The sequence below is a fragment of the Narcine bancroftii genome, chromosome 3 (assembly GCF_036971445.1).
Source record: "Narcine bancroftii isolate sNarBan1 chromosome 3, sNarBan1.hap1, whole genome shotgun sequence".
Lineage (NCBI taxonomy): Eukaryota > Metazoa > Chordata > Chondrichthyes > Torpediniformes > Narcinidae > Narcine > Narcine bancroftii.
The window spans coordinates 142,420,848-142,442,395 of NC_091471.1; the positions used below are offsets into that span (position 1 = coordinate 142,420,848).

At 40.6% G+C, this 21,548-nt stretch overlaps 1 protein-coding gene across 10 annotated transcripts in view; it reads left to right on the forward strand.

The window, feature by feature from the left end:
* inpp4b (inositol polyphosphate-4-phosphatase type II B) overlaps positions 1-21,548 on the forward strand; it is a 269,882-nt gene that overhangs the window by 118,396 nt on the left and 129,938 nt on the right. For all 10 annotated transcript variants that reach the window (XM_069925291.1, XM_069925288.1, XM_069925292.1 and 7 more), the window contains 2 exons: positions 4,815-4,922; positions 20,799-20,907. In XM_069925291.1, the coding sequence (XP_069781392.1) occupies positions 4,815-4,922; positions 20,799-20,907 (217 nt within the window). The remainder of the gene's footprint in view (positions 1-4,814; positions 4,923-20,798; positions 20,908-21,548) is intronic.

Consider the following 21,548-nt stretch of genomic DNA (forward strand, 5'->3'; position numbering starts at 1 on the left):
TTTAGAGTCAATATTGTCAAAAAATGATTTTGGAATAAAAATGAACTGGATATAAAAAATATGGGTAAAATTATCATCTTGATAGCATTTATACAACCTATTAAAGTTATAGCCAGTGGAGACCATCTAGAAAGTGTTTGTTTCACATAGTCAGTCGAAGGGAAAAAATTAAATTTGTATAAATCTTAAAAAATTTTAGTGATCTTAACCCTAAGATATGTAGTGTTCTTTAACCACTCTAAAAGCTCATAGGTACATGCATATTTATTTGAAATAGTTCATTTTTGTGAAGATTCATTGAAGGAATAGATTCCTCAGGATCTGAAATGTATACTAAAAGATCATCGACATATAAAGGTACCTTGTGAATTACATCTCTTCTGTTAATACCTGAATATCACTGGAGTCACAAAGTGCTATTGCTAAAGGTTCCAGGGCAAGGTTAAATAATAAAGGACTTAATGAACAACCCTGTCTAGTTCCTTGAAACATTTTTGTTTTAAAAAGAGGATTTTTGATTATTAGTAATTAATGCAACAGCAGGAGCACGGTAAACCTTTCAAAAAATTGTCAAACAGTTATTTCCATTCCACTCTATTGAAAGCCTTTTCTGCATCTAGCAATATTATACATTCTGGAATTTTAGTCAATGGAAAGTAAATAATATTTATTAACATGGATAGTAAAATGTGTATAACGATTCTTTATAAATCCTCTTTGGTCCATAGAAGTTATCTGAGGAAGAATATTTTCCAATCTGAAAGTTAAAATTTTAAGAATTTTGGAATCAACATTCAGCAATGATATTGGTCTATAGAAAGCACAAACTAAAACTGTGACAAAGTTCCAAGAGATACAAAAATCATTAAACACCCTGCACAGAACAGCCTACCTCTATACCTAAGTCTTCTGACCAAAAATGGTCATGTTTAATTCCTTCAGAAAATTGATATCCTTAATTTAAAGAATATTTTAATTGTAAATATAATCAAAAGATTTTTGAATCAAATTTATTTTAATGTAGAAGTCATAGTGAGTAATACAGAATCAATTAATAAAATAACCTGCTCTACTGAGAATTCAGTCACATTTTAAACTAAAATTTCATTTGTTTTCTCTAATTTCTTGTAAAATGGGTAAAACAATTAATTATTTAACATTTGAATGGTTCATGTTCCATGATTTTCGTTTTGATGTTGAAAAATTGGTATGTAGTTTTTGGAGACCTGATTGTCCTATCAATATTTTGTAGTTTGATAATCTGCTTTTGACTTATTATTTCCATACATAATTTTTTAATGAGATGCATTTATTAACCCAGCAATGTTAGGAACATAGGAAATAGGAACAGGAGTAGGCTAAAAATGGCCCATCATACCTGCTCCACCATTCAATAAGATCATGGCTGATCTAATTTATGACCTAACTCCACCTACCTGCCTTCTCCCTATATCCCCTAATTCCTCTATCATGTAAAAATTTATCTAACCGAATTTTAAATATGTTTAATGAAGCAGCCTCAACCACTTCCCTGGATAGAGAATTCCAAACATTCACTACTCTCTGGGAAAAACTATTATTTTTCCTCATCTCTGTCCTAAATCTACTCCCCCGAATCTTGAGACTGTGTCCTCTCGTTTTAGTTTCCCCGGCCAGCTCAAAAAACCTTCCTACATCTATCCTATCTATAGCCTTCATAATCCTATATGTTTCTATAAGATCTCCTCTCATTCTTCTGAACTCAAGCGAATACAATCCTAGATGATTTAATCTTTCATCACAAGTCAACCCCTTCATCCCAGGGATCAACCTAGTAAACCTCCTCTGGACCGTCTCCAAATCCTTCCTCAAATATGGAGACCAGAACTGGACACAGTACTCCAGGTGCGCTCTCACCAGTACCTTATACAGTTGCAACATTACCTCCCTACTCCTGAATTCATTTCCTCTAGCGATGAAGGCCAACATTCCATTTGCCTTCTTAATAACCTGCTGCCCCTGCAACCTAACTTTTTGCGATTCATGCACAAGCACTCCCAAGTCCCTCTGAACAACAGCATGCTGTAGTTTTTCACCCTTTAAATAATATTCAGCTCTTTTTTTTTTCTTGCCAAAGTGGATAGCCTGACACTTACTAACATTGTACTCCATCTGCCAGACCTTTGCCCACTCATCCAGCTTAACTATATCCCTCTGCAGACTCTCCACATCCTCATTACAATTTGCTCTTCCACTCAATTTGGTATCATCCGCAAACTTGGCTACACCACATTTTGTCCCCTCCTCCAAGTCATCAGTGTAAATGATGAACAGTTGTGGGCCTAGCACCGATCTCTGCGGCACCCCACTTACCACTCTCTGCCAATCTGAAAAACTCCCACTTATCCTGACTCTCTGCTTCCTGTCAGACAACCAATTTTCGATCCATGCCAATATACTTCCCCAGACTCCACTTTCCTGTAACTTGCTGATAAGTCTCTTGTGCGGCACCTTATCAAACGCTTTCTGGAAATCCAAATATACAACATCAACCTGTTCCCCTCTATCCACCGCACTCATTATATCCTCAAAGAATCCTAACAAGTTTGTCAATCAAGATCTTCCCTTTCTAAAACCATGCTGCGTCTGCCTGATTGAACCCTTACGTTCCAAAAGTTTCACTATTTCATCTTTAATGACGGCTTCAAGCATTTTTCCAACTACAGACGTCAAGCTAATTGGCCGATAATTTCCAGTCTTCTGCCTACATCCCTTCTTGTTATGCACAAAAGAAAGCACTTAGTAGCATTCAGATGTTAGAAAATTATTACCTTAAAGTTTTGAATTGCTGAGGCATCACTTTAGATTTTAGGCATTGTTATGATTGCATCACTTTTATTTCCTTCTCAAATATGCAGAGACTCTGAAAATCAGTAAGGGAGTTCCTTGGTATTTATTTGAATATCAGAGAAATGCCTGTGGTAATAACTATCAGAAGCTACACAGATTCAATTGCAAACAGTGGCTGTTCAACAAATCCTACTGCAGACCCAAAGTGTCAACTGTCCCTTTGCCTCCACAGATGCTCTTTGTTCAAGTGAGTTCCTTTAGCAGCTCATTTTTTGCTTCAAATTCCATCATCTCTTGTGTCTGCCTCATTTTTAAATTCTCCCCCTGCTGCCAACCAGGATTTTACATTTCAATCAAGTACTCTCTTAATCTTCTGAACTCAAACAGGTAGAAACCCACCCTGTCCAACCTTTCCTTTCATCATAAGATAACTCACCAATTCCAAGTATTAGGCAAGAAAATATGCTCTGAATTATATATATTTACAACCTTCCTTAAATTAAATGCATGGTATACTTTTGCTTCCTTTAAGATGGTTGTAAAATGTTAGTTTCAGATTGCTCTACCATCCAAAAAAAATGGGAAGGGAAAAAAAGGATCCTTTTATGTTTCCTTTTTGATTCCTTTTAGGTTTCCATCAACATCATGCGTTCCTCCCTTGAGCATGAAGTTTTATTTTTCAGTCCCCTTTGATGCAGCAACTTTTCAAATGCCTTTTGGAAATCTAAGAATATCACATCCTTTTGTTTCCCTTTAGTCCTGCATATATTATTTCTTTAACAAATCATAATAACCTTAATCAAACATAATTTCCCTTTCACAAAAGTGTATTGACTTTGCTTGGTTACCTTGGATTATTCACAGTACCCTTTTATAATGTTTCAAACAATAGTTTCTAATATAATCTTCACAATAGATCTTAACCTAAATGCCTTGTAGTTTCCTTTTTCTCTCAGATTTCTTAATTGTGATTTATTCCCTTCCCAATTACTCTGTTATTCAGATATTCAAAATGGATTCTTCACGTGACTTGAATAGTGGTGACAGGCTAACCATTTGGTCATTTGGTCAAAGATAATTAACATTTGTCAGCAGTTTTTGCAAACTTTAGTACAGTTTTAATGTCTGTTAGCTCTGCTTAGAGCCACCTCCTCTGGTAGAGCATTAAATGCATCTCTCTTAGTCTCTCACTCTCTCTCCTTCTCCAAAAACTTGCCACCCACATCTTCTTTAAACTTTTCTCCTTTCACTTGAAAACTATGGTCTCTAGTATTTGCCATTTTCATCCTCAATAGAGACACTGACTTTCTACTCTTTCTATGCCACTCCTAATTTTATTTACTTGTGGCCTCCCAAAATTTTACAAAACTTCAACATGACTTCCCTATGATTATACTCTGTCCACTGACTGATTAAGGCAAGCATGCCATACACAATTTTTTCACCATGCTTTCTACTTATGTTGTTGCTTTCAGGTAATATTCCTCTGTACATTGATGCTTCAAAGGCTCCTACCATTTACTACATGCTTTCCTTTTGCACTTTAGCTCCCAAAGTGCAACACCTCACTCTTGACCAGATTAAGTTCCATCTGATATTCTGCTGTATCCTTTGACAACCTTTCTCACCATCCATAACTCTGCTAATTTTTGTGTCATTGCAAACTTGTGCATCAGTCCTACTACATTTTCATCCCACTTCCCCTATATTAACAGCACTGGTCATAGATCTCCACTGGTAACACCCTTTCAACTCAAGTCTATAAATGCCTGCCAGAAGCATTCTAGAGAAAGAGTCTGCAGGAGCCATTGTTACCTGACCCACAGGCCTGTGGAGAACTTGCAGGGGGTAGAGAGGTGTACAGCAAGTTCTCAAGTAAGTGCAGTCAGGTGGTTTCCTTGAGTGACTTTCTGGGAAACGGGCTGGGTCTGGGTAAACTCAGCCCATGGGTTACAAAATTTGCATTATGTGTTTTTCATTTACAGGATCATCATTTAAACCAAGCTGCAGCAGAGGGGAGAAGAAACTTGAATTTGTTCCAGTTAATCTGCATTTACAGCGAATGCAAATTCAGAACAGTTCTGCCAAAACAGGTAATGATTTTTTTTAAGTTAAATTCATCACTTTGTTTTGCACTGCAGATTTAATTGCTATTTCCTAATACTTTGTCACTTGAAGCAGTCATGATGCGGTTGGCCAACAAAAATGTTTTGTTTGTGGACACATTGCCAGATATTCAAAAGCCACATAGAGCGCTAATGATTGAATTTTACATGTATTGAGTCCTTAAGTTTGTGGGGAAAATCTCATAAATCCAGGGAGCGGGCCTGTTACAGAGTGCTGCTGGGAGAGAGGGGAAATTTGGGACTTGGACAGTTTTTCAAAGGTTAAGTACAGAATCAATGCCTAATTATCCATGTTTAACTTGGATAATAATGAGTATGTTTTTGTTTCAATGAGTGCTTGTTATGATTGTAACTTACTTAACAATAAATTCAATGACCTATTAACAGCAAAGGGTGCACCTATAACCAAATTAATAATGTTCCTGAAACTTGCATGTCATCACTGCTGTTTTCCATAGCTCTACTCTTGGGCCTTTCTTCAGATCCTTGTTACCACATCCCCAACAATCCTTCTTTACTAGTTAGAGCCCTCACTATTATTTCCCCTACAATAGGGAGTAACAACATCTCAGCATCTACTTTCTGCTGCTGAACCAACCTAACGTCATGTTATGTGTAAGTAAACAACTCTGAAGACAGAAGAACTCCCAATGGCAGTTTTGTGAATGTTGCTGCTGTGGATAATCAACCAGAGGAGGTCACTGTTGTTATGCACTTACACAATTAGGACTCAGAGATGTGGTGCTTTTCTCATTCTTTTATACCATCAGATTAACATGGCTTCAGACATAGAGATATTTTATATAGATGGGTGACATAATGATGTGGGTGTCATGATGTACAGCAGGGCGGGCTTATACACAACACTCTTCCACCCCATACAATAAATATTGAACAGGCTCCCTCTAACTACCGTCACTACATCGGGCCCATGACTACTAGTGAGAATTAGGGTACGTATACTTAGTGATTATAATACAGGAAGGAAATTAATAATAATTTTGGAACATAGTTATTAAAGCATTCGGGTGGTCTTTTTCTCTTGGACCGTCTTAGTGTGGCATACTGTGCCGGTATTTGCTCTGGGCTGTTTTAGGTGGGGCCCATAGATACTCAGGTTGACGGTGACTGCCAGCCTTTGCTGGCCTCTGGAGTTCTATGTAATGGGCTTCTTGTTCCAGTTGTTGGGCTACCCATCTCTGCCCCTCCTTCATTCGGCCGAAGGGGTTGGATTGTCAAGACTAGCCATGGCAGGTCTGGTTCTACCTCCTCCAGGTCATGAGGTAGTTTGTGGACTTTGGTGTCAGACAATGGTCAATGTGTTATTTCTACAGTCTGTCTCCCACTAGAATAGAGTATGAACAGGGGTTCAACTTTTGTAGGATCACTGCTACCACCCATGGGTCTTTGTATTGTCTGTAATCTTGTGCAAGTGCTCTCTCACCCACCTCCGGTGTTCTAGGTAAAGTTTGTGGCAATATGGATTTTTCTAAACTGAAGCCCAGATCAGGGTGAACTGTGGATTGTTTAGTCCACAGGTTGCAGCCAAACATCAATTCCGTTGGAGTGAGTTTTGTTGTAGAATGTGGGTATTTCTGTACTCCAAAAGGAAACCTGCAATTCTGTAAGTCCAGGAGGTGTTTAGAAGTTTCTTGGTTTTCATCACTTTTTTGAATGTTTGTACAAAGCATTCTGCCTCCCCATTAGTACTTGGGTGATAGAGTGCCGACAAAATATGTTGTTGCACATAAAGTTCTTAAAAGGTTCTATTCTATTGTCCATGGCCAATTTGTGAGGTAATCCGTATGAGACAAATATGGCCCGTAGACAATTAATTGTAGAATCATATATTTCCGATAGTGATTTATAAACCATAGAAAGGATTGTAATTCTGACTTGTTGGTTGGATATGGGGCTTTATGAATGGCTTCTGTGGCCGCCAGATCCATTCATACCCCCTCCTTGTCGATTGTAAATCCCTAGTATGTCACTGAGGGCAGCAGGAAGACGCAATTATCCTGTCAAAATCGTATGTTGGCCTGTTGTAGCCTGTTTAGGACCTTCTCAAGGTTCTGGAAGTGTTCCTTGTCATTTCGGCCCATGATGATGATATCATCAAGGTAACATCCCCCTGGTATTCCGTGTAGTAATTTGTCCATTGTAGCTTGAAAAATCGCAGGTGCTTCCGATATTCCGTATGACATGTGTGTATAGGTGAACAGTCCCAGGTGGGTATTGATTGTCACATTTTCTTGATTCTTTATTCAACTCTATTTGTTGGTATGCCTTTGACAAATCTAGTTTTGTGAACTTTTGCTCTCCATTTAGTGCTTGGAATAGTTCTTCTGCTTTGGGCATGGGGTGTTCTGGTACTTTTAGTGCCTGGTTAATGGTGTCTTTGTAATCGCCGCAAATGCGAATCTCACCATTTGCTTTCTGTACAGGTACAATGGGTGCTGCACAATCACTATATTCTATTGGTTCTAATATGTCTTCATTTTTTAATCTATTTAACTCAGCTTCAATTTTCCCTTTCATTGCAAATGGAACTGTTCTGTTCCACATTCTCTTTTAATTGCAGATTGGCTTGAACCCCTTTGATCTTTCCCAACCCTTGTTGGAAGACCACGGTGTGGTCGTTGAAGATCTGGTTGAGTTCTGGCTGGGTGTTGTCTTCATGGTTTACAGTCAATACAGTCCAGCCAGTTTAGGGGAATGTGTTGGAGCCAGTTTCTTCCAAAAAGTGCTGGTCCCTGGGTATCTACGATGTAGAGAGATAGTGCTTTTGGTTGTTGTTGCTTGTATTGTACCTTTCCCAAACACTTTGATTTTGTCTCCAGTAACTTCAGTTACTTCCAATCGATGCTACAAGGCCTGCTGAGTTTCTCCAGCAATTTTGTGTATTGCAGGTGTGGACATTGTTTGGTTGACCTCCCTCAGCATCTCCCAATAAGTTTAAAAATTCCATATATTAATTATTGTGGATATATAATTCACTGGGTTAAACATAACAAATCATTATAGCTGAGCAATGTTAGACAAGAGGGAGATGTCAGAGTAACTTCAGTTGTTTTCACCGGAAGGTGTGGCAGTAACCGTTGCTTTAAATGTAATGGCATTGGAGACACTGCAGCTCCTGTGTCGAGTTCCATTTTCAGAGGTTCATTGTTTATTTTTAGTTGCAAATAAATTGCTGTGTTTTTTTTTCATTAATCTTTCGGATATGTAAGACTGCAGCTATTGTTTTGTCATCTTCAGAGCTGTTGCTAAGCTCGTCGTCAGGGCTGCTCTCTCTCTCTCTTTGCTAGCGTTCTGACCTCATCTGGGTGGTTATCAGCATTTTGAGTCCAGCTGTGTTTTATTGTTTCTTTAACTGGACATTTTGCTTTGATATTTAACTTTTTGTTGAAAACACAGTTTTCTGTGTGATGGTTATACTTCCTGCAACGGAAGCCCTGTTGGTGGGAAACTTCCCAACCGGCAGCTCTTGTTGGCCCATATCCAAATTTTTGTCTGCCATTTCTGAGCTGCAATCTCGAGAGTTTCTTCGTCATCCATTGCCAGTAATTTCTGCTTTGCCTGACAATCTACCAACCCCATCACCAATCTGTCTCGAAGTGACAATGCTTGGACAGTTTATGCAATGCTGACAGGTATTCACTTACTGCTTCCCCTCGCATTTGTTTCCTTTCATAGAACCATTGCCTTTCTGCTATACCTGGTGGTCTGGGGCTTAAGTAGTTCCCCAGTGTTGTGCATAGCTCGGCGGATGTCTTTGTTCCTGGGTCCGCCGGGGGAAGCAATGTTTTAAGGAGACTGAATGTTTTGCTGCCCATTATACTGAAGAATAGGGTAGGTTTTCAGTTTACCGGGGCTTCAATAACATTATTGGCTATGCAGTAGTGGTTGAACCATTACCCCAACTTTCATCTGCTTTGTTGAATTCTCCAAACTTTCCCTTTTCCATCATGGTGTGCTTTCACTTTGCTCTTTTGGTGGGAACTCATGGAGCTCGTTAGGTAGTCACCTTTTACCTTTATCCTTTTGCTTCCTTCCCCTGGTTGGTGCATGGAGCACACGTAGGGTTTGTTTCGTTCCTTTTCACCACTGTTGTTGTGCACTTACACAATGAGGACTTGGAGACGTGGTGCTTTTCTCATTCTTTAATTCCATCAGACTAACATGGCTACTGACCTACAGATAGAGAGAGAGAGAGAGAGAGGAGAGAGAGATGGGTGACATCTCCCTCTTGTCTAACATTGGTCAGCTATAATGATTTGTTATGTTAAACCCAGTGAATTATATATCCACAATAATTTATATATAGAATTTTTAAACTTATTGAGAGATGCTGAGGGAGGTCAACCAAACAATGTCCACACCTGCAACACACAAAATTGCTGGAGAAACTCAGCAGGCCTTGTAGCATCGATTGGAAGTAAAAAGCAATCAAAGTGAGGGTTTGACCCCTTCATCAGGAATCTAGAAAAACAAGTAGATGTCTGAATAACCATATAACCACTTACAGCACAGAACAGGCCAGTTTGGCCCTACTAGTCCATGCCGTAACAAATTCCCACCCTCCTAGTCCCACTGACCAGCACTCGGTCCATACCCCTCCAGTCCTCTCCTCTCCATGTAACTATCCAGTCTATCCTCAAATGTAACCAATGATCCCGGCTCAACCACGTCTGCCGGAAGCTCATTCCACATCCCTACCACTCTTTGCGTAAATTTCCCCTCATGTCCCCCTTATAATTTTTCCCCTTCAATCTTAAACCATGCCCTCTAGTTTGAATCTCCCCCACTCTTAATTGAAAAAGCCTATCCACATTTACTCTGTCTGTCCCTTTTAAAATCTTAAACACCTCTATCAAGTCCCCCCTCAATCTACTACGCTCCAGAGAAAAAAGCTCTAGTCTGCACAACCTTTCCCTCTAACTCAAACCTTGAAATCCTGTCAACATTCTCGTGAACCTTCTCTGCACTCTCTCTATTTTGTTTATATCTTTCCTATAATTTGGAAAAAGGTTAAAGGGGGGTGGAAAGAGGTGAGGTGGAGGAGTCAATGCAGCACAAATACCTGTGATCCTTGTGAGGCCAAACTGGGAGGCCTGGAAATGGAATTGTAAACTTTATGGCACAAGATGGTGGTGGAGACCTACTCTTTGAGTATTAAAGCTCCTTAAAGCCCTTTCTCTCGAGTTGGATCTTGACTCTTACTGAAAAAATGGTGGCATATGTCATTGGATCAACTATGATCCAATGATTCCTTTGAAGGATGGTGGGAGAGTACTTAAGAAAGAAATTAAGAAGGCAAAAAGCAATGAAATATTTTCGAAAGATCAATTCTAAATCATTCTTAAGAATATTATGAGAAAGAGAATCATTGGGGAAAGATTGAGAACCCTTAGGGACCAGAGAGATCATCTACATGCTGAGCCAAGGCGGAGTGTGGAGTCCTAAATTAATCCTGTTCACAGTGAAGTGAAGAATGTGGAGGATGGTAAAGGCTGGGAGTAGATAATATACTGGTATTCTGGAGGATGCCATTATTCAGAAGGTGAAAGGTGTTTTGAAATGTACAAGGGTAGATAAATTTACCTTTATCCTTTTGCTTCCTTCCTCTGGTTGGTGCATGGAGCACACGTAGGGTTTGTTTCGTTCCTTGTCACCACTGTTGTTGTGCACTTACACAATGAGGACTTGGAGACGTGGTGCTTTTCTCATTCTTTAATTCCATCAGACTAACATGGCTACTGACTGACAGATATAGAGAGAGAGGAGAGAGAGAGGAGAGAGAGAGGAGGGAGAGAGAGGGAGAGAGAGAGAGAGAGAGAGAGAGAGCGAGGGGGGAGAGAGCGAGGGGGGAGAGAGCGAGGGGGGAGAGAGCGAGGGGGGAGAGAGCGAGGGGGGAGAGAGCGAGGGGGGAGAGAGCGAGGGGGGAGAGAGCGAGGGGGGAGAGAGCGAGGGGGGAGAGAGCGAGGGGGGAGAGAGCGAGGGGGAGAGAGCGAGGGGGAGAGAGCGAGGGGGGAGAGAGCGAGGGGGGAGAGAGCGAGGGGGGAGAGAGCGAGGGGGGAGAGAGCGAGGGGGGAGAGAGCGAGGGGGGAGAGAGCGAGGGGGGAGAGAGCGAGGGGGGAGAGAGCGAGGGGGGAGAGAGCGAGGGGGGAGAGAGCGAGGGGGGAGAGAGCGAGGGGGGAGAGAGCGAGGGGGGAGAGAGCGAGGGGGGAGAGAGCGAGGGGGGAGAGAGCGAGGGGGGAGAGAGCGAGGGGGGAGAGAGCGAGGGGGGAGAGAGCGAGGGGGGAGAGAGCGAGGGGGGAGAGAGCGAGGGGGGAGAGAGCGAGGGGGGAGAGAGCGAGGGGGGAGAGAGCGAGGGGGGAGAGAGCGAGGGGGGAGAGAGCGAGGGGGGAGAGAGCGAGGGGGGAGAGGAGCGAGGGGGGAGAGGAGCGAGGGGGTAAGAGGGTGTGGGTTTAAGGTGTGAAGAAAGTGTTTAAAGGAATTGGAGGGGAATGTTTTTCTTTACTCAAAATGTCGTTGATATCTGGAATGTCTGAAACTTCCAGTTCAGGTGGTTGAATCAGATACAGTAACAGTGAGACAGAGATTTAAATCGACATGGCACCGAAAAACATGGACCTAAGGTGTGGCAATAGGATTATTGTAGATGAGCAAAGGTCAACATGGGTATGGTGGGCAAAGGGCCCATTTCTGTGCTGTATGCCTCTGACTCACCAGGAGCCATATCTGTGGCTTCAATGTCAATCATTCCCAGACTTTACCAAACATAAGGCACTGCAACCAATACTAATATTTTGAGCAGATTTATGTGGAATGTATCTTTTTTTTAGATGTTCTAATACTTCATGGCACCCATATCTTCCTTCTGTGCTGCATATATTTAAAAAATGTTAGCCTGAGTGCTGTACTTTTTTTTTTGAAGACTTTATTTAAAATTTTAAGCCTGAGTGCTGTACTAATCCAAATTTCTATCCCAGCAAATTCTCATAAACAATAATGAGATTTCTTTTCTTCAGTAATACTGGTTCAGGGAGAAACGTTGGTCTTGACACATGGAGTACTTCTTTAAATAGAGCGTCAACACTACTTCGGACATTGGGCAAGTTTGCACTCAAACATCTTATCCATCAGAAATGGGAAGAGGTGTGGACAATAAATGTTGGCTTTTGCAATGGCATACTGATTTCAGAAATGAACTAAGAAAAAAAAGAGAAAATCATCCATTCATTCAGTCACATGATTAGTTGTCATCTGAACATTCCCAATAATTGGTACTTGACATTGCAGAGCCACAAATCCATGGTTGATATTCAAGGTCAGTAAATTTGTCTGCCACATTCACAAAGAGTACAGAGCCATCAGGGGGGTTTATGGATGCAAAGTTTATAAGATACAAACTTTCTGTTCAGTGGCACAGGTATATATACAGTTTGAGGGCAATGGTTGCTACCAGGATAGACCACCACTAATATTGTTTATTAGTCATTAGAACTAGTGATATTTGAAACCATACCATGATTATTTTTGCTGCAGGTCAGTATATTTGTCATAATTCTCTTATAATACAGGAATGAATTTGGCAGAAATGTTATTCTGTTTATGATTTTATCATTAGTGTAATAGAATCATGGAGCTTTACTGCACAGTCTTCAACCCAACTTGTCCATGCCAACCAAGTTGTCTACGCAAGCTACTCTTCTTTACCTACATGTGGTCTGTATCCTTTGAAACCTTTCCTACCCATGTACCTGTCTAAATATCTTAAGTATTACAATTTTACATACTTCCACCACTCCCTCTAGCTGCTTGTTCCATATACCCAAAAGGTAAAAGGTACTTCTCAGGTCTCTTTTTAAATCTTTCCCCTCTTGCCTTAAATCTATGCCCTCTAGTTTTAGATTTCCTCTGTGGAAAGATTAAAGACTATAATCACATATTATTTTATAAATATTTTTAGTCCCCAGCCTCCTGAGCTCCAGGGAGAAAAATCTAGATCTTTCTCACTTCCTATTATTCAAGTATGCCAGTCCCAGAAACATTCTCATGAACCCTTTCTGCATCATTTCTAGCTTAAAGGTATCTTTCCTTTGGCTGGGTGGCCAGAACGATGCAGAATGGAATTGCCTTTCCTTGGTTTTCAAAAAATGCTTTCTACAAACTATAATTAATCATCTTTCAGTCAGGAGTTACAACAGGTTTTACTTGTCTCTGATTTTTTTTTGTGAAGCTGTAAAGTCAATGATAAGATTGGACGTACAGTTATTATAGGAAATATATCAATAAAATTAAATTGTGAACTGCTAAGGTATAAAAAAAATGTATCTACAAATTAGTGATTAGTGTTGGAAAGAATGGAAGCAATGCAGGAGAATAGATAGATCCCATGCCTCACGACTTTCTGAATGAATCGACCATGCACTCCATTTTCATGTAGTAGAGCACACATGTCAAACTCTGGCCCGCGGGCCAAGATATAATTATATTTGGCCCACAAGATCATATCAAAAATGTATTAGAGGTGGCCCGCTGGCCGCCACGCCAATATAGCGCATGCACAGTAACCGCTGTGTCCCAGGGTGAGAGAGAGAGAAAAATCCTGGACCTTGAAAAGTAGTGGTGGGTGGTTTTATAAACACGCTGTCGTGTCCCCCCCGCCCATCCCCCCACCGCAGCGCGGCCTGGCCGGTGTCAGGGGAAGCCAAGGCCGCTTCCCAGCGCCCGGAACCCCAGTGGCACAGCATTTCTTGGAGCTGCAGATGGAGTCGGGACGCCGGAGGGAAGATTGGGGCTCCCCGCCGGGCGATGAGTGCGCCGGCCGCCGGCCTCCTGCGCCTTCCCACCGGACCACCCGGCGGGTGCCCGGAGTACACGTGGAGAACGAGGCTGGTCGGGCAGGTAGGGTGGAACCCCCCGCCAATCTCGGGAGTGGCGTGGGCTGGATCAGGATTAGCCGCGTTCACCTGCTCCTCCACCGCTGACTGGGATCCCAGCGCGGTCCTGAGCGCGGAGACTGCCCTGGAAAGGTCCTGGGACACCGGCACGGAAAGAAGAGCAGGGTCTGTAGAACATTACAGATCAGAAACAGGCCTTCGGCCCTTTAACTCTACCTTGTGAAAACCCAACTCTGGAAAAACTCAGCGGGTTAAACCATATCCTTTATCCAGCAGAGAGGTACCTGACAATGTTTGGCCCTTGATCCCCCTCATCAATGTATGAGCGAAAGTCTGTGGTTCTCATAAAAACACCAGAAGGGAGAAACTCAGCAGGTCAAAGGGGGATCCGGGAGAAACTCAGCAGGTCAAAGGGGGGTCCGAGAGAAACTCACAGGTCAAGGGGGAGTGGTCCGGGAGAAACTCAGAAGGTCAAGGGGAGGGGGTCTGGGAGAAAGTCAGCAGGTCAAGGGGGGTCCGGGAGAAACTCAGCAGGTCAAGGGAGGTCCGGGAGAAACTCAGCAGGTCAAGGGGGGTCCGGGAGAAACTCAGCAGGTCAAGGGGGGTCTGGCAGAAACTCAGGGGGGGCCTGACCTCGCCAGGACCGTTGCCCACTCCCCCTACCTGCCACAGGCCGACCCGCGACTCACGGTGACGGGGCCGCTGATCCGCCGAGATGCCGCCCTGCAGCGAGAGCCGATGCCCCCGCACTGTCGTTGTCCAACCCGATCCCCCGCAAACCCCGCCCTCCCGCACACAGGCCTGAGTAAGTATTATGAACTTTAATCTCAGGATAAAACGAGCTTCCAATAGTTTCATGTCACAGTGATAAATATATTCCTGGTTAAAAATGGTCCTGCACCTGGATACAAGCTCATTAGGCATAAAACTTGAAAAGTGTGTAAATCAAAGGATATCTGGAAAAAGGGCATGGCAAATAACCCTGCTAGAGTTCATGCCCACAATCAGTCACCCATTTGATTGTTTCAGGAATCATGTTATTCTCCCACATTCTCAATAGCCCTCAGATTTTACTATTCTACAGCACACTAGCAACATTTGACAAATCCTCTATAGAGAAATATTATTTATTGAATATTTTATTTCTCATTTGTTAATGCTTCTGGAAAGAGTTTATCCAAAACTATTATTAAACATTTATTTTAATAAGAAAAAGTTGAACATTACATATGTAGAAAGAAGAGAAAACGTGCAGATGTTGTTGAAAATTTTCAGTAAATATTTAGTTCGGCCCTCGACTTAGTCCAAGTTTTTAATTTTGGCCCTCCGTGAATTTGAGTTTGACACCCCTGTAGTAGAGAGTTGCATACCTTTAAATACAGAATTTAGGTGACAAAAAAAGTCTTAAGGAAAATGGTACAACATTATTTGTAGATTTAGTCACCTTTATAAAATGATGCTGTGGACACAGGTCAGCTGGAATATGGTTTTGTGAAAATGGTACAATACCATGCATTCAATGAAGTATCAGAAAATAGGAAAAAAAAGTTTAAGCTTTAAGTTTAATTGTACAGTGAAGGGTTCTTTTGCGAAAGGCCAAAATATATTGCATAGAGCATTTTACAGAGTATATGATTACAATGAAAAGAAAAATCAGTTAGCACCAAGCCAGGGTAACATTAAAACACTGTTCATTCAGGAGCCGGATGGGGAAGAAATTATCTTTAGGTTTGTTGATCCATGCTTCCAGACTCTCATGTTCTTTCTGACTGGAGGAGGGAACATGGAGTGTGTCCAGGGTGTGATGGGTCTTTCAGTGTGTTGGCTGCTTTCCCTAGACTGTGGGAGATGTAGCTGAAATCTATGGAATGGAAGAAAAGCTTTTGTTCTGAGCTGCATTCACTACCTTTTGGTAGTTGCTTGCATACTTTAGCAGAGTATTTCCTCTACATGGTGTGATGCATCCAGTAAATATGGCTTTGAGGGTTCACCTGTAGATGTTGTTGAGGGACAGGGGACATGCCAAACTTCTTTGTCTTCTTAGAGAGTAGAGGCATTGGTCCACTTTCTTGATTATCAAGTCTGTATGCTTGTCCTAGATCAAGGTGTTTATTCCTAAGAACTTACACTTTCAACTTCAGTGTCATTAATATGGAGAGGAGTGTGGATTCTGCCCCCTCTCATGAAGTCAATGATCACCTCCTTCATCTTATTGATGTGGAGAAATAGGTTATTATCTTGGCATCGTGCCACTAGATCTTCAGTCTCTGCATTTATCATTATTTGATACTTGGCCAAGTACTGTGGCGTCTTTGGCAACTTTGAAGATGGAGTTGGAATGGAGTCATGGGTGTAGAGGGAGTATAGTTGTAGGTTGAGTACACATCCTTGAGGAGCATGGGTGTAGAGTATGATCGTGGAGGAGATATTGTTACCCATCTTCACTGATTGCAATCTATTGGCTCGTCATGGATTCAGTTGCAGAAGGGTCACTGAGACCTAGATCGTGGAGTTTGGAAATGAGTTCGCTGGGGACTGTGGTATCGAAGGGAGAGCTGTAGTCTACAAACAGTAGTCTAACGTTCATGTCCTTTGGGATCCAGGTGTGCCAAGCTAAGTGGAGAGCAAGAACTATGGCATCTAATGTGGATCTGTGTGGCTGATAGTCAAACAGAAGTGGTTCGAGGCTGTTGGGAGGCTAGAGTTGATGTGAGCCATGACCAGCTCTCGAAGCTCTCCGTGGTGGTGGATGTTAAAGCCACAGCTCAGTTGTCATTTAGGCCTGCTTTTTGTCATTTAAGCCCACCAAGTAAATTAGATAGTGAAGTTCAAAATCCTGCAGTTAAGTGGCCATAAATAGTTTATTTCCAGTAGATAATTATTTGATTTCTTTAAAAAAGCATGAATGGGAAAACACAGATTATCACAACAAGCTGAATCAATGATAATTTTTAGGAATTAATTGGGTAAAACATTTGAAAAAGAAATGGAATAGAAAAGGAAGCTACTGGTAACCGAAGCAATGCATTCATTTAATTGCCTTTTGCAATTCTAGGATAACAGACACAAGTCAAAATAACTCCATTAATTTGGCACACTTTGGATTTTGGTGATGTCGGATGAGTACATTTTCTACACTATCAGCTGCAGTGCTATTAATATTCCTACAGAGCTTAATTCACAGTTTTTGAGACATCATACAGTATTTCCAGAATGCCTGATATGTTTAAAGGATCTGTGTTCCCATGTGTCAAGGAATCTTAAGGAAACAGAACAAGTAACTTTTCATAGGAAATTGAGAAATGGAACACGTTAAGTTTGAAGTGAGCACAGAGAACAAGTTTAAAGGGAGTGTAGGAACCAGCAAGTGGAAAGGAGTCCTGGGAACTGCAACCCCACTAGGCCAGATGTCCAAACCATTGGGATCTATCAATCTATTTATTTATTTATTTTTAGTTTAATTGCAAAAAAAAACCTTTATACATGATCTTCTAAATAACATAAATCAAATCATATCATATACCAGTGGTTCTCAACCTTTTTCTTACATATACCACTTTTAAGTAATCCTTATGCCATAGATGGTCTGTGATAAGTAAAGGATTGATTAAGGTGATAGGTGGATGGAAAGAAAAAGTTTGAAAACTAACTGTTTTAATTGTACCTAATTGACTCATTATATGCATGGTTTCAGAACCCCAAAGGAAATGGCCCAATGACAATTTTTCTCAAGCAAAATATTTCAGTAACAATTGGGTCTAGAGGAATGATTCTCAACTTTCCCTTCCCACCCATATACCACCTTAATCAATCCCTTACTAATCACAGAGCACTGATGGCATGGGGCTTACTTAAAGTGGTATCACATGTAAATTGTAAATCAGAAATATAACCATAATTATTGGCATAACTTTTCCCATTCAAAACATCAAATTCTATGATTATATTGAATTAATAGTTAATCCATTTCAATATATCCAAAAATATAGAAAATAGGTAAGATATAATTAAGATTGGGATTTCTGAACAATTGGATAGTTGATTACTGAATTAACTGCAATATTAATAAGAGCAGCTATTTACACATGACTGTTTGATTCCATTTCAATTTCAGCTCATGTTGCTCTCCACTAATACATTCTTGACTTGATTATTCCAGTGAATTTGGACTGACCATTCATACCATGTTCCATTCACCTTCTGATTGCTGACCCACATTGACTCATTGTGAAGGAGCTCCTCAGCTTTGAACTCCTAGTTTTCAGATATCTCCATTGTGTCGCCCATCCCTCTCTCCAGTCCTGCCACCTTGCCACTCCATTTCTGGTCTTCATTTCATTCCTGAATTTGTATATTACAATTGTTTCTAATAGCTAAGTCGTGGTGTTTCTTTTCTATGTTTCTACATCTCTTTCCATTACAGCTAATTGTTTGTACAAAGTTCTGCTCATCTAATCTTGTGCCTTCTTACTTGGCTTGGTCACATTTGTTTTTTCTTTTGGTTGTATTCTGCTGGAGAGCTTTGGAAAATTTTGCTTCATTGAAGCTACTTTCTAAGTACAAGTTGTCGCCTAAGTCCAGTCAGAATATGGGTAGTTTACACATAGTTTACATAGCCCTACTTGTTTAAAATCTTCATTGAATGAACCTTGAACTAATGTTTGGGACACTTTTTTTCCTCTATTTTCCCCTATGGTCCACATAATGAAACTATTTGCATTTGATTAAAATGCATATTCCAGATTTTATTCACGGATTTTTTTTTATACAGTCCCCTAATTTCAGGGCAGCATAATATTTGGGACCTAGCAATGGTAGGTCATGTTAAAATAGTCATGTTTAGTACAGCAGGTCCTCACTTAATGTTGATAAGTTTTTGCAAGTGTGTAACCGACTGCTACAAAGAAACACACACACTTGTAGTGTGGAAGGTTAAGTTCTGAGATTTATTGAGGCTGGAAAGTCTCCTTTTATACATTTGGAGTTCCTGCCGTTTGTTTGATTGACTGACATCAGCTGCATAAATAAAAACAGCAGGTGGGAACATTCTTGCATGTGAATATCCTTCCCCAGCCAGTTATTGATCTGTTCGCTGGGCAGCTTGGCCAGCACCATTTTAGGGCTGCTGGTCTTATACTGCTCCAACTTTCAATTATGCCATTTTGCTCTTTTAAGGGCCGTGTTATAGTGTGTTATGCTACTGTTTACTACCACGTACACCCGGCGATATGCTGGCTCGATCTCTGTGGTGCCAGGTCGCCACAAGTGCTTCTTTAAATGAAACAACATTAAACAAAACCAATTTTATATCTTGGTAAAATATCGTGGTATTGTATTTATTTTTTCTCATCAATATTATAAAGAAACAACGTTGAATGAAACAATGTTATTCAAGGACTTACCGTATTTTGTTGCATATCCCTTGCATTCATTTCCTGCCTGAAGTCTGTGATTCATGGATATCACGAGGTGCTGAGTATCTTCTTTGGTGATGTTCTGCCAGGCCTCTACTACAGTCATCTTCAGCTCCTATTTGTTACGGGGGCTTGTTCCCTTAAGTTTTCTCTTCAGCATATGGAAAGCACAGTCAATTGGATTTAGATCAGGTGACTGACTTGCCCATTCAAGAATTTGCCAGTGTTTAGCTTTGAAAAACTCCTTTGTTGCTTTAGCAATGTGCTTGGGATCATTGTCTTAGAGTAGGATAAAGCACCATCCATGAGATTAGAGGCATTTGCTTGAACTTGAGCAGATAAGATGTCTCTATATACTTCAGAATTAATTTTGCTACTACCATTTTCAAGACCTTTTTCCAGAATTCTGAAGGCTCTTTTAAATAATTCTTGGCAAACTGCAATCTGGCCATCCTGTTTCTGTGGCTATTTCTGTGGTTTGTATCTCTTTTATTTTGTCTCTTGAATTCAATTAGACAATAGACAATAGGAGCTGGAGTAGGCCCTTCGGCCCATCGAGCCAGATCATGGCTGATCACTACCATCAGTACCCCTGTCAATGTAGCCTCTCTAATTCTGTTCATAAAGTTTTATGCAGACAGTAGTTATTGAAACATCTACACCTGCCCCCTGAAGAGTGTTTCTGATCTATTGGACAAACATTTTGGATTTTTCTTCATTATGATGAGAATTATTCTGTCATCAGCAATGGAGATCTTCCTTGGAATATCAGTCTCTCTGCAATTTCAGAGCTCACTAGTACGTTCTTTCTTTATTGATGTTCCAAACAGTTGAATTTGGAAATCCAAAGATTTGGGTGATGTCTCTTACTGTTTTATTCTTGTTTTTCAGCCTCATAATGGCTTCTTTGACTTTCATTGGGACAACTCACTCATGTTGAAAAATGGCAACTACAGTCTCCAAAGGTGATCAAAAACTTAGAAGCAAGTCTACCTTAGAAGCAATTAAACATACCTGAGATCACAAACACCTGTGATGCTATATGTCCCAAACACTATGGTGCCCTGAAATGAGACGACCATGTATAAAAAGTGTTGTAAATCTACATGGTCAAACGAAAATAACCTTTAATAAAATGTGAAATGTGTACTTTAATTACATGTGAATTGTTTGATTACAAATTTAAAACTGTGGAGCACAGGGGCAAATAAAGGGGAAAAAAAGTGTCTTTGTCCCAAACATTATGGAGGGCACTATGGATGTTCACGTGCCTAGTTCTAGATTAGACAGCAAATTAGCTACCTGTGGTTTTTTTTGGAGGTTTATAAAATTTACTTTTGCCTATAGTACTGTATTTTTTTCAAGGTAATTTGCTGATCCAGATGTATTGCACTTGCTCTTTCAGTGCTGTTGCTTTCCAAATACTATAGACAGATTGGTCATTAAACCAGGCCCATTCAGTCTCAGTTAAATAGTAGTTTTCCTTTCAATACTTGTTTGTTGTGTTTATTCTGTATTAGATGGCATTTATGATGTGGTTACAATTGGAGCTCCTGCAGCGCACATTCGGGGGTTTCGGAATGGAGGTCTTCGCAGGCAACTGTACAGATTTGAGGGAGAAAAGAGAAAGTAAGTTAAAAAGAAATTGTTTAAGAATTAAATTGAAATATTGAGTTGAATTCTACATCAACAAGATTAAATTGATACACTAAATTAATTATTTGATTTTCTTGCTATGTATTAGCTCCCTCTGTTGCATCCTATCATGGGACCATTGCATAATATTTCTGTCTGTTAAGGGAATACATTCAATTTATTCAGGTGAACAATTATTGGAGAATAGTGTAGAAATCTTTTGCTTTGACTTTGAATCAGCAGATATAATACATTTAGATTTTCACAAAGATATTCAACAAATTGTTACATCAGACATTGCTGTGCAAGTCATGGGCTTGGAAAAACATCATAAGAATGTATGAGAGAAGCAGGAGTAAGCTATTCAAACTCATGAAGGTGATGCATGATCTACCTTGGATTTTCTACCTTCTGCCCATGTTCCGTGATTTTGTGAGTTTTCAGAAATTCATAAATCTCAGTTTTGAATTAAATGAATAACAAGCCTCCCAAGTCCTCTAATGCAGGAAATTGCAAAGATTCAGCACCACTTTGACGAAAAATAATCTGCTCCTTTCAGTGTTAAATGAGATGCACCTTGTGCAATTGTGATGCCTAGTTTATGGTCCTCAGCCAGGGAAACATTATCTCCATGT